The following is a 23,025-nucleotide window of genomic DNA, read 5'->3' as shown; positions in this document are numbered from 1 at the left end:
AAATACTCAAATATTCAATTCAAAAGATTAAGGTGTAACCACCGTTCGTAAAGAATTTAAAATACGGGCAGCATTTATCATTTTAATGAAGTGCTTATTAACATAAAATTATACATTTCATATGCATATATAAAATACATGGTACTTATTGCTCAAATTTCTTATATAATTACGCAAAATATATACATACGTATTAAAACCCATGACTGATAACATGACTGAAAAAAACAATTATATGTTTATTTGGTTTACAGGATACACATTACGAGCCTGTGTTGTATCTGATTCTTACATTTATTTATCAGGTTTGAATCCATCGACATTATAATTTGAAGTCACTGTTTGAACCCAAAACTAGTGTCTTAAGTAAATTGTAGAAACACAAAAAAGACCATAATAAGTACTTAATTTATGAAATTATCATTATTTTATAAGAATAATTAACTTATTTATTAGAAATGGAAGTGTAAATTTTTTTCCTAACAAAACTAGAAAGCAATAGAACACTATTTACAGAACCGCGTACAGAACAGTCGTAAGGTCCACCACCATTTTCTGAGCAGCGGTACACCTTAACTTTCAACTTCTAAAATATTTAATTTACATACTTCATCCTAGTTTGTACTTATATTAACATATTAGCCTATACGAGTCGTTTCTTACCTAAGTATTTTTAATTTACAATTTTTTTTGTATCCGAGTATTTTTTTAATGATACAAAAAAATTACCTACAAAATTATTTGTATTTTCATGATACTAAAATATAAAAAAAAAAAAGAAAAAATAGGAAAATATTATTAACCATTTCACGTGGTTTTAGATCAATATTCTTATTAGTCTAAATCTATACACACTTTGAACATTTATTGTGTTGCATATATTAATATAGACAAACATTTACCTTTTATAGAGTAAATCATACAAAGGAACAAAAATACTACTAAATTTAAAGAACTCCACAAGGGCATTTCATTTAAACCATACTGCTGAAAAAACAGTTATGATCATTACGTTTGTCCTGTACGAAAATTTCTAGGAAATCCTACATAAAGATCTAGGATGTTGTGTTTATTAATTACCATATTTTCAATGTATTTCTCTAAAGAATATATTTTGATCGATTGTAGGTATATCTATTCTATGCGCCCATCACATACGGCTCAAAGAAATTAGAAATACGTTATTATCTTGAAAGACTGAATGCAGAAGACAGCATCCTTGACTCGTCTATATGATTGAGGTATTATTTGATGTCACTTTCTCAGATGTAACTTACTGTAACACGGGCCTAAGTTCTTGAGTCATAATAGGATAAGAAACCAGTGGCGCGGTTGCGCCAGATATCGAAAGAGGTAAATTGGCAGGTTGTTGTGTATTAGGTTGCTGTTGATTGGTCGCCTGCGGACCTGAACCGCTCATTGTAATCGTTTGTTGGGCCATCGTAACGATTGGTGGTGGTATAGATACTGGTGCCATTGAAACTGCTGCAATAGAGACCGGTGCAACTGTAGCTATACTTACAGGAACAGTTGCAACACTTGCAGTAACTGTACGTAGTGTTCCAGCAGCTACTGCTGCATTGACCATTTGTTGAGGCGTCGGAGCTTGCGATGGTGGAACAGTATTAGTAATGGTAACTGCTGGAACTGTAACTGCTGTTACATTAGCAGTTCGTTTCCCTGACATTCTTAACTGAGCATTTTGATCCAAAAGAAACTCATTAGTCGCCGTTAAATCACTGACCTAAATGAATGGAACATATAAATATTAGTCATACATGAAACGTATGAGAGCAAAATTAAACTAACTTGTTTTTTTAATTCTTCTATCTTCTTCCTTAATAACGCATTTTCGTCTTCTAAAACGATTGCTCTAGCTTCATTGCGCGGGATTACTGGATAATAATATCCTGAAGTAACTGGCTGTGCCGTATGTTGGCCAACAAGTGGTGAAGCTTCAAAATGAACAACAGTTTCGCCAGAAACTATTCGTCTCTTTGGTTCAGGAGGGCCTATGTAATCAGGCGGGTGCGAAGATGGATTGTAGCTATTGTTTGTAACCAAGTTATGTTGATCTTCCATTTGCCAATGAAAACTGTAAAACATACGCAACAAAATATAATGAAATGTTTATGTTGTATGTGATAGATTATAACTCATTGTTGAAATACCATTTACAAAAACACTTAGTCTCTTTTATATTACATTATAAAACATAAAATTTAACATTTCTATGAAAAAGAAATTATAGTCTTTTACAATGAAATTAGCTTTTAATGTGTATATAGATACAGTTATAATGAATTATATTTCAAATGGTAAATTATTTAAATTCAAATCTATAGATAATTGTGATATTTGTACACACATATTCAACCACCACTTATTTGACTCAAAACCTATTTACTACTTCAGACACGTTTAAAAGAATATTTTTTTTTTCAAAAATACATCATATCAAAGAAAGATGTATCCACAAAAATTAAAGAATTTAAAATTCTAGTTGACATCTTAACATTAAACATAAAATACGAAAGAAGCCTTTCGCGTACTTTCTATCCTCTTCGTATCTGCGGCTCTCTCCATTGTTAGGACCATTGAAATTATGCTGAGGCCTGGACACATTATGATGAGAAGCTACTATCAAGTTATGTTGTGGTTCTTCGTTCTTCCAATGTCTGAACTTACAATTAGTTCTTTGGCAGCTACCCTTAATAAAATCTTTGCACATTGGATACTCGGACTTTTCATTATTGTTTTTCAGTCTGCTTAGAATGTGAGCAGGTAATTCTCCCGTCGCTCTGAACCGTTTCTCCTCGCTTTCTGTGCAATGGAGAAATTTGCAACCAGGCCAATTGCACATTCCATTTTGGAAATCGTGACAGAACGTATACTCTTCTACAGGATCATCCTCGGACCGTTCGTGCAGATACTTGCAACGCTTCCCTCTGTGGCATACGTTCCGTAGAAAATCTCTACACACACGAGTGGGTGACACATCTCCACTCGCGTTCGGTGCACCTACTGCTTGCCCGCCTCTCACGCAATCCGACGTTTTTTTCAGCTTCTTCATCGATGACACATTGCGATCATACCTCGTAAGTAATTCTTAATCGATCGTTATTATTCACACATTACGCGTGTGTGCTGTAATTATAAAAAAATAGTTATTGTAATATAAATACATACAGTAAACGCCAAAAGCATTAAATATTCAAACATTTCTCCATTCTCATCCTTGGACTGCTGAAAGGATAACATTAACATTAAACAACTAACGTTAAAGAAATAAATCGACGCAACTAAAATAAAATAATCGTTACGCGATTAGGAAAACATTAAAATATACAAAAGCTATTTCGAGTCCAGTATATACGCATTTTGCTATTCGCGTAGTTATTGAAGTACACACCTAAAATAAAAACTTTTGCAAATATCAAGAATGATCGTTTTGCATTTTACTTTTTTTCTTCAACGATACATCAGTTTTCAATATGCAATGTTTAATACACGATCAGTGCAAACACGCAAGTAATTTTATTTTCATTCGTTTTCCTATAATTTATTTCTATGTAAGTAAATTTATATTAATATAAAAAATGCGATGAAACGCATTTACAAATTTATACAAATTTTTCTAATATTTTGACATCACGAAAACCATCTTCACATTGACACGCATCAATTCAATGGATCCAAGGATCAAAATCAATTGGCATGTTCAAGGCCTCCTCTTAGATAGCGAATTCGCCAGACAAAACACCCACGCTTAAAAGACAAAAAGAATGTGCTTCGTGTAAAAAGACGAGATAGATCGAGGGGAGAGGAGAATAGTCAAACAATATGGTAGAGACAATTTATCATTGTCCTTGGGTAGCCACTTAATTTTGATTTGACTATAGTTAAGTACAGGTTTCCAGAAAAGTACTGTAAAAAGCTTCAGTTAAGTTAATTTTTATTTTTTTTTTATATAATGACTATTACATGAGTAGTAAGATTATATCAACAATTGTTATGTACAGTATTAAGTTATTTATATAAACCTTCACGATCTTAATATAATTTCAATCTACCAAGAAAGTAAACCATCCGCAAGCGGTGTGCTTGCAATATTCTTTTTTGGAAAATTGAATATACTCCATCGTTTTTTACGTGTGATCATATTTATCATACTGAATAGGGCAGAAATAGATTGGGCAATGGCACTGTAACTAAACTAGTCAGAATTAATAAAATACAGATAATTTCAGTTACGTTCGTATAAAAAGAATCAATAGAAAAGTATAACTAGAGTTTGTAGAAATAGACACATATCTAGGCCATTTCTTCAGAATTATTAATATACCGATTTGAATCAGAACTATATTCGAAACTTTCGCACAGATGTATCGTTACTTTTTCTTAATGTTTATTAGGTCGTTTAAATGGATATGCTTCTATTGTTATGCTACCAGTAAAAAAACGAAGCACGTACATAACAAAACGCGAATTCGAAAAATCAATATACAATGTATAGAATATCAAACATTATATCAACAAATTATTTTTATATGTACACAAAACAATTATAAAAAAGAAAACAGCTGCGATTTAAAATAGGTTAATACTAACATTAAATAAATTGTTTCATTAAATCAACGAACTTAAAGCTAAATCGCACATAATACGATTATTGATCAAAGTACAATAATTCGACTTTATTTATCTCTTAGTATTCTTTCTATCAGAGACTTCAAATGTTAAATAAATTTTATAGAAATCGAATGAATCAATTTATGTTTTGAACATAAATAATTCTCAATCTCGAAAATAAGGAGTCCTTTAAAGGTCTTAAAACAAATATTATCAAGGTATTGGATAAATCAAAGAGTTTTTTATAAAAATCGAACTTTGCATATAAACGTTATTTGTAATTTATATAATAATACATTCGAGTCGTTGGACGTGCAGAGTTGGAAATGATTACAAAGAATAACGACGTAAAGTGTGCAATATCGTAAATATAGATTAATACCATATTTTAAGAAGATATGATATTAAGATTGGCAGCATGTTGAACATTTTACGTGGTATTGTCTATATTTCCTCTAATACAATTTTCCCTAGCCTAGAATTTTGTTCTATGTACATATTTATTGCTATAAATTTCTGCTGTAATTTGATTTTGGTTCCTTGTTTGAGATGGTAACACACACGCGTACCCCTACTTTACCTTTGTAATTTGTTAGAGAAGGTTTCCATGATTGATGCTTTAACAACAGTATGGGAAAAATATATACAATTCTTAATATTATTTTGTTCGTATAAAAATGTTCGAATTTCTGTTGAAACTACACACCACCTTCTCTTGGTTTGTTTATTTGAAAGCTTTTTAATAAACTATGCTTCAGAACTTTATATTTTTATCATATTATTACCAATAAAAAAGGAAATACAGTATTAATTAATCATCAATGTTATATACATAAACCAAAAAGAAACATTAAAATATTTTTTCCAGCAGCATCCATATTAATGTAATTACAATGGGTGCTACATAATGTATTGGTACACTATAGGTTGTATTTAATAAATCACCACATTGTGCTTTAAGACTTGTATACTTTTTCGAAAGTTCTGCCTTTTCTTCAACGAATACATTGTACTTTTCCTTTAAAATAACTAATTCTTCGTGAAGTTCTTGGATTCTTTGAGATTCATTCTTGGCACAATAATATAGTTCTTTTAATTTCTCAATAATTTCTTCATGAGGTTCACAAATTAACCAATCTTTGAGATTTTCTAATTCCTTTCTGACTGCTTGTTGTGATTCTAAGTTATCTTCAACTTTTAAAGAATCCAAAGATCCTATTAAAGTTTGCAATATATACTCCCATGTATGCAAATTTTGCTGTGTATCATTTTTAGGTAATGGTTTTAATGTTTTAACATAATCTCCTTCTAGATGTTCCTCTTCACATTCTTCGTGCGATTCATTGTTGTCCTTGTCTGTTTCATCATTTTTCTCATGTTGATGAATATTTATATTAACAGGTTCGTGTGAAGACTTTGTATTCATACTATCAACATTAATTTCTGTTTTTTCACTTTCCTTTGGCTTTTGTATAACTTGAAGATGATGAGGGGCTTCCAGTTGATTACCATGTTCTTCGCATGTAAATTGAACTTCCACTTTGTATGGAACACAAATTTGTTCAACTACATCATATATAGGTTCTTCTCTTTTAACTTCTATAACAGACTTCTCGCTTGTATCGTCGCTGGTAATACTGAATGTATCATCTGTTGCATCTGAATTAGTGTCAGACTCTGAATTAATATCTGAATTATCTATATTTACATTTCCATTAACTAAAGTTCTTCGAGATGGTGGAGGTAAAATATATTCTGTTAAATTATCATTATTAGTGAATGAATCATCCAATTGTTCTTTTGTAAAGGGAATATCAGAATTTTTTAGTTGATTTGAATCAATATCTTGCAAATTAATTTGATTATCTTGTTCATCCTTTGAAGGATAAAAATTAGTTTCTGCATCAATTTCCACAATATTTGCATGTATGGAATTCAAATTATTAAGAATAATATTAATAGCTTCAATAGGATTCTCTTCATCTTTTGAGTCTATAATGTCGCTTGTTACCAATTTCGTATTCATATCTTGCAAAATCTGCATGTAATTTCTGAGGGCAGTGATCTGTTTATAAATATTAACAGAATCTACTCGGGAATTGCGTAACCTTACTTGTAGACTTTTCTCAATTTTAGACTGATCTTCAAGTTTCTTTAAAAGTTCTTGTTTTTCTTGTTCTACATTTTGTACCATATCTTTCATTTTTTCCTCGCTCTCGTGAAGTTGGTTCATGGTTTCCTGAAGCTTTTTCTGTACTTCTGTGTATTTACTACTCAATTCTAAAAGTTCTGTTTGAGTATATTTTGCTACATTATGAAGACTTTGACACTCTTCTTCAGTTTCACTTAAACGCCCTTCCAATTGAATTAACCTCTGAGAAACTTCCAGCTTCTCTTGTAATGCTTTTCGTAATGCCTCTTTTGCTGCATTTTGGTATTCTGCCTTTTCTTCTTGAAGTTGTGCTAATTCGTTTCTCATCTTATCCTCTGTATAATTCTTGGAATAAACAGCTAATTGATTTTCAATGGTTACCACCCAAGATAATAATTGATCCTCTGTTATTAAAGCTTTCCATGATTGATTGGCAGCTTTTCGAGTATTTGCTACAAGTTGTTGCAGATATCCTAGCTTAGAGTAAAGTGCCTTTTCACGTCTTGAAGCCTCTTGTATAACCTGATTCAACTTGTATAAATCCTCAGAAGAAACACCATTAGCTGACAATGCAGTTGACGATCCAACCGATGTACTAACACTAGCTTTAGCCTCTTTTCCATCGGGCAAATATAATTTTAATGTTGCAACTATACATCCATGTGTAACTTTTTTTGTATTGTCTACCACGTCTACTCCAAATTGCACTATATCACCCGAACATACCTCCTGAGGTGTTGATTCTACACCGGCAGCACTAAGTCTTTGACTATTAACAAATGTTCCATTACTACTACGTGTGTCTTGTAGGTAAAACTTTCCACAAGAATACCACAGCAATGCATGGTTCCTGGATAATACTTTGCAATCAAAGATCGCATTGTTATTAGCGGCTCTAACTCTTGCTACAGAACGACCAATTTTAACAGATTGGTCTAATGTTAACATACGGTCTTGAAAAGGATGAGAACTGTCACGGCAAAGTAAGACACCTTTGGCTGTCATTTTGTTATTCTGTGTAGTATTCATATTCAGATTGGAACTACTCTGTCTGGCAGGAAAACGCATTTTGTACCCACCCACCACTGGCTACAATCATAGCCGATGTAATATCTAAAAGTTTGCAGGTCTTTTGGCGAACAATTGAAAACACATATAGAAAAAACTAGTTATTGACACACCACAACGAGAAGGACGAATTTGAAAATTGAAAGTCACGCGTTTTACTGTCATTAGACAAATTTGATGTGTTGGTTTACCACCGAACAGTTACTATTCACACCCGATTCCACAGTTTGGTTACGACGACCGTGTTTCAATCGGTCGAGGCGTAAAATTTATCGTAGAAAAACGTGACATACGACTTCACATATTTCCGCGATAGAAACAAGAGTGGTTCTGTTGCTATTCCATTATTCTTCTAGTGTTCCTTTTTCTACTTGTCATAAAACTCTTCGTACAAACAAAAGTTACAGTTACACTGTACTTGTTAATTAGTCAACTCCAGAACATTCCTTGGATTCACGATCAGTTAATCCGAGTTTTCTTAAAAATATAATTGGAATGAATCTTCCGAACGCGCTGAGAACAGCGAAAAGATATGTTTCTCTGCGCAAGTAGCGGTGAGTGTACGCTTTCACACTTTCGTCCTTCGCACCAGTTTACTCGCACTTTGAAATCTTCGATGTTGCATTCAAGGAAGTTCATTAGAAATGTGTGATATATACGCTATGTGATCGACAACACCCAAACGCGATTAATCAACCAATGTTGTAATCAACGAGATAGATCAAGACCAAAAATATTATTCTTGAGCTACTGCATTACTGTACTGAGATACAAGTGGTCCACGTTCCTTTAACTCAATGCTTTTTAGTTCCGCGTTTCGCTGTTTATCGACCGGCAGCAGTATAGTCATCTATACAAATACAACGGTGTATCAAATTCAAAGTAGACTTACTTGGGCGTGCTACATCACGACAGATACTGATTTATAGAAATTTATTAAAGTAATTGTAAAAGACAACTATTTTGAAAGTAGCTCAAAATTAAAAGCTATGATATCGATGCATGCACATCAAAATTGTAACACAATCCAATATTATTAAACGGAAGTTTGAAATCCCTTAGAAAAATTGAAACAAAGTTATGCCTACTATTTTGTAAAAGATTTTAGAAACTTTTTGTATTACGAACTAGCTTTTTAACAATTTAGTTCATAAAATATAACGCACGAGCTATAAAAAAAAATTAATTTCCTTGTAGATATTAATGGACATTGTTATACACGCCACTGAACACAGATAACTTGCAAAAGAGTGTAATAATGTCGATATAAAAAAAGCAGTCTTTCAGAAGTTACCTTGTATTTTCAATACAGGATAAAGGGACTTTTGTACAGCATGTATTTGTTATATTATGAATACTCGATCAAGTGTAATTTAATAAAAAGAATGGTTTGAAAATAGAATGAACACTTTACTTTTGCATCATAAATATTTTAAGTGCAGTAAAAATTAGATATTATAAATTTTTATAATTTTAGAACAATAAACTCTATTAAGTACTTTCGTTATGGATTTAAATATATCAAATTTTTTCAAACAATAATTTTTTTCTTTAAGCAAAAAAATTGATTATTTTCATTTGTTACATCGTTACGAATGTCACCATTTTAAACATCGAAAATTATTAGCAAACTTATGCATATAAATTAACACAATTATAAAATTCTAATTTGTTAACCGTTGTCAGTAAACAAACTTCAAAGGCAGCTGCTGTATAAATATTTAAAGAAATCGATATTTCAAATGAAGTTAATAAATACGTTTAAGCATCATGCAATAACATTCTCATGTGAAAACATACGAAGGTCAATGTTTTTCGAACAACTTACTATACATGGCATCATTGAATATAACCTAAAAGAATAGCGCAGCGAACTTCACAGTTTCAAGTCATAGTTTATATATGCTGTCATTTAAAAAGAATAAATAGGAATTTCTTTGCTATTAACTTAACCTTTCATTGACTGTTTTCCCTAAGTTACGTTTTTCTAACATCACTTGAGTAAAAAATAAAGAAATACAACAATATTATTAGTGTGTTTGTAATTTATATATATGAGTATATAGTTACTTAAATATATTTTACAAATGAATTAATAAGTATTTATAATTATATAGGTACTTGCTTCTCATGAATAAATAATCACAATTATTAGCATAAATTTGATCAGTAATCAGGAAGCAACAAGAAAAAATGTCGGATGATGAAGATTACATGTCAGATAAATTTTTACAAGAAACTGAGAAGTGTAATTCATCGAGTCTCCTGTATCAACATGCAGACAAAAGGACATTTCAAATGATGAAAAAAAAAATAGAAATTGATACAAATTTGAAAGAAAAAAGTTCTGTGAAATATATTGAACAACAAAAAAGGGAAGAAGGTTTATCTTCAGCAATTACAAGTACTAATAAAGGTTTGTCAACAAATGTCTTTCATAATATGATTGTATGTACATACACATATCTTTCGTACATTATTTTACATTATATTTTATTTTTAGGCTTTGAATTGCTTATGAAAATGGGATATAAACCAGGTCATGGTATAGGCAAAACAGAATCAGGAATGACCGAGCCAATTGGTCTTGAAGTGAAATTAAACAGACATGGTTTAGGAAAAGGTATTAAGAGAAAAGAAATGGAAAGTAAAAGTAGTTCAGTTAGTGATAAACTAACTAATAAAAATATGAAGGATTTTCGTGGTAGAGTTGCTCAGAAAAAAGCAGAACAATTATTAAAAGCAGATCTTTACAAAAGTCAAAAAGTTTGCGAACAATTAGATATGCAACTCAAAATAGAGAAACCTATGGAAACATGGTTTTGGTTGCCTCAAGACACTGAAGATGATAGTGATATTGAAGAAATTGAAGAAGAATCGCTTCCTGATTCTGAACAATTAATAATTCTTACAAAATACTTAAGAGAAAAACATTTTTACTGTATATGGTGTGGAGTAGCTTTTCATGATAAAGATGATCTAAAAAATAATTGTCCTGGAAATACAAGAGACGACCACTAAATATAAGAATAGAGATATGTTTAAATTCGTTTTAATCGAAAATTAAGTAATGAAATAAATATATTAAAAATTTATCTATCATGTTTTTTACTTATACTACTTAGTTTATCATGTTGCAAGAAATGGTACAAGGCACAAAGGACTGAGGATCTAAGTAACATTAGGCATTTCTTCTAATATAACCACCTACTGTGCATTGAAACATAAAAAACCCATTAGAGTCATAATGCAAAATACTGAAAAAGTAATGCCCTAAGCTAGAAAAAATCCAACAGTGTACAATGTAAAAGCAGGAGAAAGTTATCCTGGTTCAGCTAGGCTATTATATCCTAGCAGGAGTTCAGCACCCCAAGTTATTACATGTAGGAGGGAAAACTACCTATAAAAGCATCTGTTTCATTTTCCGTTCTTCCATTTCAATCAAGATCCTTGACCACATCTGTACCGTATTATAACGAAATTAAACAAGACTTTATTATAATGTTTATGCTGATAATATTTCTGTTATCAACTGCATTCGTTTTTACTAACGACACAATTGCTCAAATAATAGATGATGAAAGTTGTGAAACATTGCAATCAGAAGTACATATTACAAAAGGTATAATCTTTTACTTCAATTTATATTTATATTTAGAGTACATAAAAAAACAAATTATTTTCTTCAGATGAATATGACGAAATAGGACGTTTAACAAGAACATGTAGTGGAGATATACCTGTTACAAAATGTGAAGGATTTTGTAACTCACAGGTACAACCAAGTGTTGCAAGTACTACAGGATTTTCAAAGGCGAGCATATAATTATAGTATAAAAGAAACAGCTTTAACACTCGGACGGCGGCGCCGCAAACTAAACGCATAAAATAATAAAACATGCAGTCACAACAGGCTGAAAAAGGACCCGTTGTTTTTTATCTATCGAAAATAATAATATATCATATCGATATATTATTGTTAAAAATTATATATATATCAATTTATAGTATGAATTGTGATAATAAATACAAGCGAAAAAGCATGTATGAGTGTACATAAATTAGGGTCCGTATGGACCCAACACTGCTGTCTGCGTAGTCACCCAACCGTCCGCCGTCCAAGCGTTAATAAAATGAATGAGACTATAACTTCGTTTTCCAATAGGAATGCTATTGCTGCCGTGAAAGTTATTTAAAAGAAAGACTTATTGCATTACACCATTGTTATGATGCAGATGGAATAAAATTATTGAATGAAGAGGACAGAATAATGGAAATTAAAATACGAGAACCAGCAGAATGTAAATGCATTAAATGTGGTGATATATCTCGATAAATATAATGAAAATAAATTAAATGCATGATATTGTGAATTACGCCTTGAAAGTGTATAATGAAAATTATGTCATTTAAAATAAAAATAAAAATATAAAACGGATTTCAAAATAAATTTTTTCCCCATTCCTCTCATATTTATAGATCATATTCCAGCATATAAATTAGTCAGTGCTATATTTCACTGAATTTAAATTTTACAATTTTATCAAAGTTTTAAACTTAATTTAATAAATTATATATTATAAATAATTAATGTTCAATATTTAAAATAAGACTTATGAATGTATCTCATTACAATCTTTTTATATAACAATTTTCTACTGCAAGTGAAAATACTGTAGTAAACCTTAGTAGCTTGCAATTAATAATATTAATTACTTGTATAAAGAATGTAAATAAAATAAATAAGTATTTTAAAATTACAAGTCATCTATAAGTGATACTAATATCTGATATTATAAAGATTAAATGAATACCTATCAATAAATTAACATATTAAAAAAATGATAGAATAAATAATACACTATGAATATAAGAAAGGAGTTTTTACTATATTTTTCAATAATAAAAATTGTCAAAGATAAAAACCTTAAAGCAAATAAGTTACTGGTAATAAATATTTTACAGATTTTTGATAACAAACCCAATATACCTATATTGTACAATAGTATATAGTAACACCTTTATTATTTACACTAAAAAAATATTATAATCTATGATCTATTTTGTTTATTGTCCTATATTTCTGAATTTTATTATAAAATGTTATTTTATTATAAAATGTTATTTTATTAGGAACATATTCTAAAAAAACCATTATATTCCTATAAAAGATTATATTAATATTTAAAATTTTTATAGCAATAATAAATAACAATTTCCTAAAATAGAGTATTGCTAATTCTACTTTTCTTAAATGTAAATACAATAACAAAGAATCTCCATAATAAATGAAGTTTGAATAATTAGTGATCCTTTACAATCTCTACAAGTAATATATATTATTAAATATCTGGACTACAGAATTCATTTCATTGTTAAACTTTTAAATATACAAGTAAATAATCCATAAATAATATTGTGAGTAATGTATGCTGTATGAATGCATAATAATTATTTATAGCTACAGTTTATAATAAGAAATTATAATTTATAGTTATAAACAAATTATACAAAATATAATACGTATTTTTGATTATATAATGTATAATAGTATGTTTATCAAAAATTTAGTTGAATTTATTCATACGTAAAACATAGGCAATATAGTACAAGAATGTTTTTTGTTGTTTGATCTAAAACATATGCCTAAGAATGCTTTTAAAATATGTATTTATGTGCTTAATTCTTTCCCTACTGCTATTAACAAAAGCATCAGAGGGGAAGGGAGAAAACATGGGCTCCTATAGAGTATAAAAGGGTACAACAAGAAATCTATAAGCACAGTAAGGTACTAGATCTAGAAGGAAATGTATCGTGCTAAAACTATGCTCCTGTATCACATTGGTAAATAAAGAATTATATAGTACTAAGACTTTTACAAAGAAAATAAAATCATATTTAAATTTGAATCATATATATGACATACATTAAACTAGAATGTTATATGTATATAAATGTAATGTTTGTATAATTCTGTTACTTACGGTACAGTGAGTGTTGGTCTTTTAATATGCCTCCAAAGTGAAACCACGAAGGCAATTGTAGGTGTTGACGAATGTCAGGCAACTCCAGTTATACACTTTTTGCAATACCCAGGATGTGTTCCAAAACCAATTCCTAGTTATGCATGTAGAGGACGTTGCAGTAGTTACCTACAGGTGAAATATAATAATAAACATAATATTTATAATTTAACTATAAACATACATACATATATATATCAATTAACTATATATTTTATAATCAAAATTTTATAGTACTTTCTGTGATGATTATGAAAATATTAAATGCTACACCTTAAATTATCTTGTTCAATAAAATATTATTCCAACTAATTTACAAGGAATGAAAATACTATATCTATACTGAAATGACTTTATAAGTATTTCAAGATCTATATTATGCTATAATTTAGTATTATTTACTTTTAATATTCACATTAAAATAATTTCAATTAGTATAAAAATTTTGAGATATTATTTTTATTGCTTCATGTATAAACTTTGTTCTTGTTATCTGTTGTGTAATTTTGAGTAATGAAAATTAAACATCACTGCATATTTAATTTATAACACATATGTAGAATATTATAAGTACTTTTTATTATCTGTGTCATTCATTATTATTATGAATATCAACATTAAACACTAATTTTATATCCATGATTGTAAATACTATTACAGTTTGAATGGAATGATGTCTTGGAGTATTTTAAATAAAACTTCAAATTAATGCATATAAATACATATTGAATCTTACCTGTTTCTACAGGTGTCTGGATCAAAAATTTGGCAAATGGAGAGGAGCTGTATGTGTTGTCAAGAAAGCGGCGAGAGGGAGGCCAGTGTATCCCTGTTTTGTCCAAGAGCTAAACCAGGCGAAAAAAAATTCCGAAAGGTTAAGTTACTGTTCTAAATTAATCATAGAATTTGTAAAATACTGAATAAATATGAAAAACTAACGAAAAGTCAACGAGATAATCACTTTCACAATAAAATCAGGAGTAAAGCTTCTGACAACACGAGTTTTCTGCGGCCATATTGTTTTTGTCTAAGCGACCAGTAGGAAGCGTATAAGAAAACGAATATCGCGCGCAATTTGAACTGAATTACTATATTAAAATCATTTGTGACACAGTTACGTATATTCCGTACTCTTTATATTTAATAATGAAAATATAAAATTTAACATTTATTTCTTTAATCTATTAATTTGCAAACGTGTATATATAGCCCATCATATGAATTAATTCACAGGTAATTACTAAGGCACCTCTAGAGTGTATGTGTAGACCATGTACCAGTGTAGAAGAATACGCAATTATTCCTCAAGAGATTGCAGGATTTGCTGATGAAGGTCCGTTTACAACCTCCGCACATTTCAGAAGATCATCCGATTTGCAGTAACTTTTTCATCTAATTTCATGCTAAGATTATCACATGGAAAAACATTTGAAAAAATGAAATATTTATTTGCATGGTATATAAAATTATAAACATCAAAAACAGTATAAAAATATAGACACACTGAAAATATGGAATATAATTAATAAAAGATAAATATAGTATTAAATGTTATTACGTTAATGTAAAACAATTATTTAATCTGTCAGATAATCCTTACACATAAAAATCGTGCTTAACAGTGATATTTGTATCTAGTATTCTTGAATAAAAAAAATGAACCATTATTTAAGAAAATATTGAAGAAGTTTACTAGTGTTTTGGTGGATGTACATCATAAGCCTTATTAGTTTGTTATAAATAATTTCAATTATATTACATACATATAAAATAACTACATTGTAATAAATATACAATATAGAATATATTACGCATGTTTAGTATTGCAAAAATGCGTATTTATGTAATACAATACCATTATAATTATTGCATCTTAACGTTATGTTGTAGATCATTACATCCTGTCAATTATACATTATCTACAATCTTTAAATTTCAAGTGCATCAGATATTAACGTTTACTTTTTAATGAGTTTCATTCAAAGTTGTATGTATATAATTTATTTATTATTGTAGGTATTTCGTTTATGGTTATGTAGACAATATATGAATGGTATTACAAAAAAATATACACATTACTAATTCCAGTGAAAATTTCTCTTCGGCGTTATGATCGATGCATCTAGACAGGCATATATTCAAGAAAATAATCAACAACAGTTTGACATGGAGTTCTTTTTTATTTTTTTTTCGTATAGATATGATTTATCATAGAGTGTACGTGTGTATCTGTGTATTGTGTTTCGGAGTTTTTAGTGATATTTTATTTATATTATGTATATGTATATTAATGTAAACGTAAGCACACGCAGGTATATGTATAAACACTCTATACATGCGTGTTCATACGTAAATTGTCAGCAGAATACGCCGCATGCACGTGCAATGTTTTAAGAAGACAGCATAATAAAGCTTTCCTTCCTCACTATCTCTGTATCTGTTCAATTCTCACATACAATATTTATTTATTAAATATTTACAGTGATAATCTTTTTATTTGTGACTCACTTGTCAACTTGTTTCCAACAACGTTTCTTTCTTTTTATTATAATCATATATAAATTATTGTAATTTTATATATTTACTGTTTCTTGAGTGTATCTCGTATTTTATCTCGTCGAATGATACATTCCACTGTTGTATAGTAGAATGAGACCCTTCAAGGAGACAAATTTTATGGATCATTGCTCTTAGATGTATTTCGTATCTATCGCATTCATTTGACTTTATGTATATTTTTCGCCTTTACAGTGTGAAAAAATCAGTAGCGATGTTCATGTTCTTTACTTCTTTACTCTCCTTCTCTGCGTTTTTCTCCTTTCCCTTAGTTTTTGTTTCGTCTTATAAAATATGCAAACAAAATTTCTTACTTTCCGATTATCAATGATTTAATTAACTGAAATAAAAGTTTTATTATTTAAGAGTTTGTATTTTTTAATTTTTTTTTTTGTTAAATTATTTCAAGATTACCAAACATAAATGATGCATTTGGAATGCAATAGATTGTATACTACAAAGTATACGAAGCAATAAAGTAACGAGGGTATAATCAGACTATAAAGAAATTGCAACGATGAAGGGTATCGTGTATCAAAAGCTTGAGGACAAAGTACGACTTCCTTTACATAAGTAACAAAGTATACTTTTGAAAGTATATACTGTGTGTATGCATATGTATACCGACACACAGATATAAATATATTGCTATGCGTATATAAACGGAATCGAATGCAATGATGGTAACCTTTTACCCCTTCAGTAACATGCAATTCGTAAAGAAGCATAAATGGCAAACTTAGCTAGTAAATCTAGCATTTATGAAGGACTACATAAAAATATCTACATTTATAATAACCGAATTCCACATTCTCGGTATTAATTAATAATTACAATTTCTTAAATAAGGAGAGTATATTTAGTAACATCAGAAATAGTAGACAAAAACAATGTGTAAAATTGTCTCCTAGAGTTAAATAAAAATAATTTTTCATAATAACTGCACTCAAATCTACTTATTTCCTTTATATATATATTATATATATATTATATTATAGTATATATTATATATATATTATAGTATATTCAAAGGAAATGTATTTTTCACACTGTACTTTAAATTAGTATAACAATTTTATACAATTTGCTACGGCACCTGCCACCTGAATACATGCAGACATTCCATCCCACGCACTATAATCTGTTCTCTCAATGATTATAAATAACTAGTGTTAAAAAATAGTAGCGCCTTAATATGCACACCATTTGTATCCTTCAGTTTCCTAATTTCAACATATTCTACACTACGAACTCTAGTTTCGTAATGTTATGTTACTTTTCACTCTCATTCTTTCTTAGTTACGAACGTTTTTTTCTTACAGTAGAATACATTGTAAGTTCGCAAAGATATAAATTAGTAATTCTGTTATATTCGTTATAATAATAGGAAGAACCGTCGCCCTTGTATCAGACTTGGTTATCAATAGTTTCCTTCTTATTTTTTAAATTTAATTTACTTAAAATGGACCTACTTATACACATCTGCGATCAGCAATTTGTTATCTAAGCCATACAGTAAACGTTTCAGTTGCTTCACGATACCGTTTGGCGAAATTGAAAGTAGCAATTTCAATTTTCGGATAACATGCGTGAAAGAAAAATCATAATTTCAGTTCTATTGGGCGATTCACAAGCTGCAGTGACATTTCGCAAGACATAAGAAATACGATAATGTTCTCCAGTTGATTTTTTTTTTTTTTGCTTTATTTAAACTTTAAACCATTTCAATGAATTATATATAATAATTATCTTGCATTTACTTTTGTATCATTATTAATAATTAATCTTTATCTTCATTATATATAGCGGTCTCAGCCATTATGTCCGTTTTTTTTATATGACAACCTCCTTTATTATCTTCCACTTCTTGTTCTTTGAAGTTCTAGACTATATTACATACACCCGCGCACTACTATCACACCATTGTTTTTCTTCAATATATACGTTTTTATTAAACAAGAAAAAAAAAAGAAGAAAAAACTGCAATTTGATCTCACTTCGCGTATTTTTTTTAACGAGGGAACGTATATTTGTCTTTTAACAGACGATAATGTACTCGATCACGTTATCGTCAACAACGATCTTGATTCGCGCCAGTCGATACGTCTTCTACACTGGAAGCATCATCAACTTCTTGTAAGCCAGTGAAAAACGATGTTAGTGCCATCGTCGCAACACCATGCCATTCGCGTTGAGCTGGCTCTGGGCTATTTTTCCACGTCAGGAACGCGTCGCTTGAAATTATATTATCGTCTGACAAGCTTGTCATAATATCAAAGAGAATCCCTGTAACATAAAATAAATAATCCAAAGAGCTAAACTTTTTGAGAAAATTAAGTATTAATTGTACTTTTTATATCTTACCATGTGGATATTGTAGTTTATACAAATGAAGTTGAATTGCATAAAGACATTGTAATTCTAGGGACTCGTTTGCATCAACAAACCGGCGAATGAATTGTTCCAAATTAGTAAGAATCTCAGTTCTGAGATACCACTTGTTGTTGACTAATTCTAGAAATGGGGAAAGGAAAAGAAAAGAATGTATAATTAGACATCTTATCAAAGTTATAAAAAAAAAAAAAAAAAAAAAAAAATTACATAACAATGAAATATTTATACATACCCATGGACGTCTCTAAAATGGCAGTTGTTAATACTCGAATGAACTCTGGCTCCTTGACTCGATCACCTACATTCTTCTAAACAATTGAAAAACGAAAATAGTTATCCATTATTTCTTATAAAATATACAAACTTAAATTCGAAATATTTACCATTATCCATTTACAAATATCATCGAAACTACTATTTTCCTTCATGAGTCTTCTAAGTTCATTATGAATTTGTTGTAATGTGAGTTGATTATTAGTCGAGCTTTTGGCACTATTATAATCACCAGTGCAGAAGTCTAAGTTCTGAAAATAATTTACAATATAATTACTTTTTCTTATATAAAGTGGAAATTGCAATAAATCATTTTCATACAAACTTACATAGTCTTCAATAATTTTGTCAACTTTTTCAAGTTCTGTATCAATTATATTATTTAATTGAAGTCCACTTTGGTCCCATTTCTCTGCAACCCATTTAGGCCCTTTATCTCGGGATAGTTTTGATAACAGTTCCCCAAGAAATTTGCCTACATATCTTCGACTTCTTAAACTATCAAATAAAGGTTTCAATTCTATCAAAGGAAGTATTTCTTCTTCGATTGGATGTGCTGCAAAGATAAAATACCATAAAATAGTACTGATATTTTGTAAAATTGCGATGTGAAGAATTGTGTTTCTATGATCAGGCCTGTTGAGCAAAAACCCGCATGGAAATTCTCTATGGTGAAAACTAATCATCATATCCAATAAATAGTTTTTAACGCAGACAAGAAATATTTCTTTTAAATTGCGCCCACTGCATAATGCAATTTATAAAATAAAATGAATGGAACAGTTTTTTTTTACAAATATTTACTTACCCAGTATTTCCGCCAGATAGGACCAAATTTTGGGTATGTCGAGCAAAAGATCATCGATTATATCCAATATTTCAATGAACCTACAATATTAATTACATTTACATTTTCTGAAACAAAGATATCTCTAACTTTTCTATAGTAAAATTTTAATCAGTATCCTTTTGGCTTGATATTCGATATTCAACACAAACATCGTTTCTTCTGTATAAAATTTGCATCATTTTTTTTTCTTTTACTTATAAACTTTTGGTGAAACTTAATTATTAAACAAAATTTAATTTTATTTAACTAAATTTTGAACTGCACTCAATATTATAATTATAATTACATTAACTAATATTATTTATGAAAATCTAACTTACCCAGTTCTAAGATGCTGTAAAGACAAAATGTTTTGACTGATTAAATGCGACAGAAGATACGAGACGCGTTCTCTTTCCATAGGTGATTTTTCAAGGACAAAGTTGATCAATTCACGTACGAATTTTGATAATACATTTTCGAAGTTCTGCTGAGTAGCCAATGCAGCTTTCTGTAAAATGATTTATTTAGGTAAAATAACTCGTATTGTAAATACGTTATGTATTATGGAAATTAATTAATTTTTACAAAATAAAATGTCTTCTCGTTGATCATACAAGTAGTGATTCATATAAATATAACACAGATGCTAATTTATAACACTCATTGAAAAGACCAAAAAGAAGGTATTTCGTAATATAGCACATCAATGACTCAAGCATCTCCTAATAAATATCAGAGATGGATCTAAGGAATGTGCTTTAGTAATAATGTTATTAATGATAATATAATAAAAACTTACTTCGACAGCAGTATTTTTAAGATAGTCTTTTAATATCTTATTCAACATTTTCATGAACTCCTCTTCTCTTGTTATAGATTTATTACTACTAGAGGTAGATTGCAAGGATTTTAGCGGTGGTGGCATAGAAACACTTTGATTCTGTGTACTATCTACTAATAACGAGCTTTCTCTACTCGACGATGAAGAACTGCTTAATTGATGACTACCATTGCGCGAACTCCTACCATCTGTAACATTAAGAATTCATAACTTTCTCATATTATGATACTAACATAACGAAAAATGTTTAATACTCAAAATATCAGAATCCTTTTGGCTAACAACATTAAGTTTTTCTTTTCAAGGCAAATTTTTCTCATCATATTTAATAATAATAATAGTTTTGAAAGAAAACCACTAAGTTAGTAAACTTCTTTTATAAAATAAATTAAGCAATTAATTGTCAAAAATATATTATACCCACCATACGAAGAAGGTTTGTAGTCTCGACCATATGTAGGACCAGTGGATCTCGACCTAAAATAAACGAATTTAAAATGTTACTTATAGATATAAATTATTCTATGTGTATATGGATACCGTTATTAAGAATTGGATTCATTTTTATAAAAACATTAGGTACTCAATTCTAGCTTGGTAAAATATTTCAACACACTAATATTAATACAGTAGTGCCCAGTTAAGTGTCCGCGCTCGGGACCGGCCGCGGTCATTTAAGTGGGCATGGTTACTTTTCAGAATTCAACAGAGACAGGGAAAAAGGATAAGTGCGAGTGAGATACAATAGCTGGTACCCGAAACTATATCTACAATGTATCGATAACGACCGGCGTCAAGTTACGGTCGACACGCTCGATGTTCGAAGCCGCTTAGCTTCCAGAATTGGTGGGAATTAACCGCGGACATTTAAGTGGGCAAAAGTGCGGTCACATAAGTGGGCACTACTGTATGTATCAAATAATGAAGAAAAAGAAAAATAATGTAAAAGAGTATACAAAATTACCCAGAGAGTTGTGGAGACATCATTCGTTTTTCTTGATCTAAGCTGGACATATTTTCTAAACATGCAAATTTATTTGAATTCATTGCCTTTGGACCATAATTCGAAGGCGGTTTCCACATGTACGTGTTTCTGCTTCCTAATTGCAGATCATCCATTGGAGGCTGGAGAAAGAAACAGTTATTACTTAATATTCACTTGTCATATTAACTATAAGCACTACAATGTAATTCTTAATTTGAACAGTTACCAAAATTACTTACAGGTTTATTTTTCAGTTTTGCTGTTTCCACAGAATATGGTTGTCTGGTTCTTACAACTGGTTGACTCCAACCAGCATCATCAGTTTGACCAACACCACCTGCATCACAAAATACCATTTTCTGGTTATATATACTTTTACTTCTATTAAATATAGTAATGTAATAAGAAAATGTAAATTATTACATCATCAGAATACATTATAAAATCATTTTTGTCAGAAACTCCAGTCTGGCATGACATATGTAAGAATCATCATGCTTTAATATTAATGAAACGATAATATTTAATACTGTAATCAATCAATATACTTACGATTCCTTTTTCTATCACTAGTACGTTCGTCTTTTCGAGGTGTATTCAAAGGAGTATTACTCAATTGGCTATCTAATCTTTCAGATTCTGCTTCCTTTTGAATTTCATCTATTGTTTTAGGAGTATTATCACCCCTTCTTGGAACCCATTTATTTGCTCTTAAATCTATAACATCTTGCAGCATAAAACGAATTCTAGAACTAACTTTCCCTTGAGATCGGCGTGCAACAATATCTTGCATTTTATTGAAATAATCTTGCATTTCCTAACAAAGCGAAAAAGAAAAATAATACAAAACTACTCATAATCACTAATTAATTATTTTCTTTTCTTTTATATCAAACAAATCACTGTGCTAAATTACAATTTAATTTTAATATATACGCAACTATTAATTTCATTAACAAGAATGACGATTACATTATAATGTAAATTATTCAGATTTTAATGTAAATTATTTAGAGTTATGTATATTTTTATCATAAAAAAATAAACTTACTCCTACTACAGCTCCTGTTGCTTCCAAATCTTTCCCAATCGTTGTTAATAACTTGCATAAACATTCAAGACTATCTTCATCGTTTTGCTCTAGTAATTGTTTTACACAACGACGCATGATTTTAGTTGTCAACATTCCTTGTTTGTACAATTCACCAATAAATCTATGATGAACATAAAAGAATGTAATACATGAATTCCAAATTTTGTATACTTCGT

At 29.7% G+C, this 23,025-nt stretch overlaps 5 protein-coding genes and 1 non-coding gene across 14 annotated transcripts in view; 2 read left to right on the top strand and 4 right to left on the bottom strand.

Annotated features, from left to right (window-relative positions):
- Positions 1-61: 61 nt before the first annotated feature.
- Positions 62-14,892, bottom strand: LOC143341864 (zinc finger CCCH domain-containing protein 10). 2 transcript variants are annotated; one of them, XM_076765185.1, is made up of 6 exons: positions 14,815-14,892; positions 14,612-14,720; positions 13,837-14,004; positions 2,553-3,147; positions 1,810-2,095; positions 62-1,744 (listed from the first exon to the last, which is right to left on the bottom strand). In XM_076765185.1, the coding sequence occupies exons 4-6, from the start codon at positions 3,071-3,073 to the stop codon at positions 1,274-1,276; spliced, it is 1,278 nt and encodes a 425-aa protein (XP_076621300.1). In that variant the 5' UTR covers positions 3,074-3,147; positions 13,837-14,004; positions 14,612-14,720; positions 14,815-14,892; the 3' UTR covers positions 62-1,273. The 2 variants fall into 2 exon arrangements, with proteins under 2 accessions (XP_076621300.1, XP_076621308.1); XM_076765193.1 differs by having other exon boundaries at positions 14,837-14,890.
- On the bottom strand, positions 3,939-8,643 carry Slmap (Sarcolemma associated protein). Its single transcript, XM_076765173.1, is given in 2 exon segments — positions 3,939-7,847; positions 7,849-8,643. Coding segments are annotated over 2 exon segments (2,400 nt in total). The 5' UTR covers positions 7,884-8,643; the 3' UTR covers positions 3,939-5,482.
- Positions 9,228-10,947, top strand: LOC143341873 (G patch domain-containing protein 11). Of its 2 annotated transcripts, none has more exons than XM_076765219.1 (3): positions 9,228-9,885; positions 9,970-10,268; positions 10,356-10,947. In XM_076765219.1, the coding sequence occupies exons 2-3, from the start codon at positions 10,046-10,048 to the stop codon at positions 10,871-10,873; spliced, it is 741 nt and encodes a 246-aa protein (XP_076621334.1). In that variant the 5' UTR covers positions 9,228-9,885; positions 9,970-10,045; the 3' UTR covers positions 10,874-10,947. The 2 variants fall into 2 exon arrangements, with proteins under 2 accessions (XP_076621334.1, XP_076621323.1); XM_076765208.1 differs by having other exon boundaries at positions 9,228-9,889.
- On the top strand, positions 11,100-15,606 carry Burs (Cuticle-tanning hormone bursicon). Its single transcript, XM_076771474.1, has 7 exons — positions 11,100-11,117; positions 11,240-11,474; positions 11,542-11,666; positions 12,018-12,171; positions 13,898-14,010; positions 14,624-14,749; positions 15,109-15,606. Exons 1-7 carry the CDS (start codon positions 11,100-11,102, stop codon positions 15,256-15,258), a joined length of 921 nt encoding a protein of 306 aa, XP_076627589.1. The 3' UTR covers positions 15,259-15,606.
- Positions 15,607-16,654: 1,048 nt separating this feature from the next.
- The window catches only part of Eif4g (eukaryotic translation initiation factor 4 gamma), a 52,201-nt gene continuing 45,830 nt past the window's right edge, over positions 16,655-23,025 (bottom strand). For 5 of the 7 annotated variants that reach the window (XM_076765131.1, XM_076765140.1, XM_076765150.1 and 2 more), the window contains exons 13-25: positions 22,808-22,970; positions 22,309-22,573; positions 21,996-22,093; positions 21,736-21,896; positions 21,196-21,248; positions 20,730-20,959; positions 20,269-20,438; positions 19,907-19,986; positions 19,428-19,654; positions 19,209-19,349; positions 19,058-19,133; positions 18,796-18,945; positions 16,655-18,717 (exon numbers count right to left, since the gene is read on the bottom strand). In XM_076765131.1, coding sequence (XP_076621246.1) covers positions 18,503-18,717; positions 18,796-18,945; positions 19,058-19,133; positions 19,209-19,349; positions 19,428-19,654; positions 19,907-19,986; positions 20,269-20,438; positions 20,730-20,959; positions 21,196-21,248; positions 21,736-21,896; positions 21,996-22,093; positions 22,309-22,573; positions 22,808-22,970 — 2,029 coding nt within the window. In that variant the 3' untranslated portion in view covers positions 16,655-18,502. The remainder of the gene's footprint in view (positions 18,718-18,795; positions 18,946-19,057; positions 19,134-19,208; positions 19,350-19,427; positions 19,655-19,906; positions 19,987-20,268; positions 20,439-20,729; positions 20,960-21,195; positions 21,249-21,735; positions 21,897-21,995; positions 22,094-22,308; positions 22,574-22,807; positions 22,971-23,025) is intronic. The other 2 variants (XM_076765160.1, XM_076765121.1) reach the window with 1 other exon arrangement.
- Positions 20,523-20,688, bottom strand: LOC143345708 (small nucleolar RNA SNORA53). Its single transcript, XR_013080294.1, has one exon. It is a non-coding gene; the product is annotated as a small nucleolar RNA SNORA53 (small nucleolar RNA).

Source organism: Colletes latitarsis, chromosome 1 (genome assembly GCF_051014445.1).
Source record: "Colletes latitarsis isolate SP2378_abdomen chromosome 1, iyColLati1, whole genome shotgun sequence".
NCBI classification, from domain to species: domain Eukaryota; kingdom Metazoa; phylum Arthropoda; class Insecta; order Hymenoptera; family Colletidae; genus Colletes; species Colletes latitarsis.
The sequence above is the reverse complement of the archived record's forward strand: the minus strand, read 5'-3'. Positions and strand labels throughout refer to the sequence as shown.

What these genes read in the sequence shown, in the direction of transcription:
- LOC143341873 (XM_076765219.1), top strand. Translation starts at nt 10,046, where the DNA reads ATGTCGGATGATGAAGATTACATGTCAGATAAATTTTTACAAGAAACT. An exon ending in AATTACAAGTACTAATAAAG is followed by an intron (nt 10,269 to 10,355) that starts GTTTGTCAACAA and finishes TTTTATTTTTAG; the next exon opens with GCTTTGAATTGCTTATGAAA.
- Burs (XM_076771474.1), top strand. An exon ending in GTACTACAGGATTTTCAAAG is followed by an intron (nt 11,667 to 12,017) that starts GCGAGCATATAA and finishes GTTTTCCAATAG; the next exon opens with GAATGCTATTGCTGCCGTGA. An exon ending in GTTGCAGTAGTTACCTACAG is followed by an intron (nt 14,011 to 14,623) that starts GTGAAATATAAT and finishes CTGTTTCTACAG; the next exon opens with GTGTCTGGATCAAAAATTTG.
- LOC143341864 (XM_076765185.1), bottom strand. Translation starts at nt 3,073, where the DNA reads ATGAAGAAGCTGAAAAAAACGTCGGATTGCGTGAGAGGCGGGCAAGCA. An exon ending in AGATACGAAGAGGATAGAAA is followed by an intron (nt 2,096 to 2,552) that starts GTACGCGAAAGG and finishes TATGTTTTACAG; the next exon opens with TTTTCATTGGCAAATGGAAG. An exon ending in TAGAAGAATTAAAAAAACAA is followed by an intron (nt 1,745 to 1,809) that starts GTTAGTTTAATT and finishes CCATTCATTTAG; the next exon opens with GTCAGTGATTTAACGGCGAC.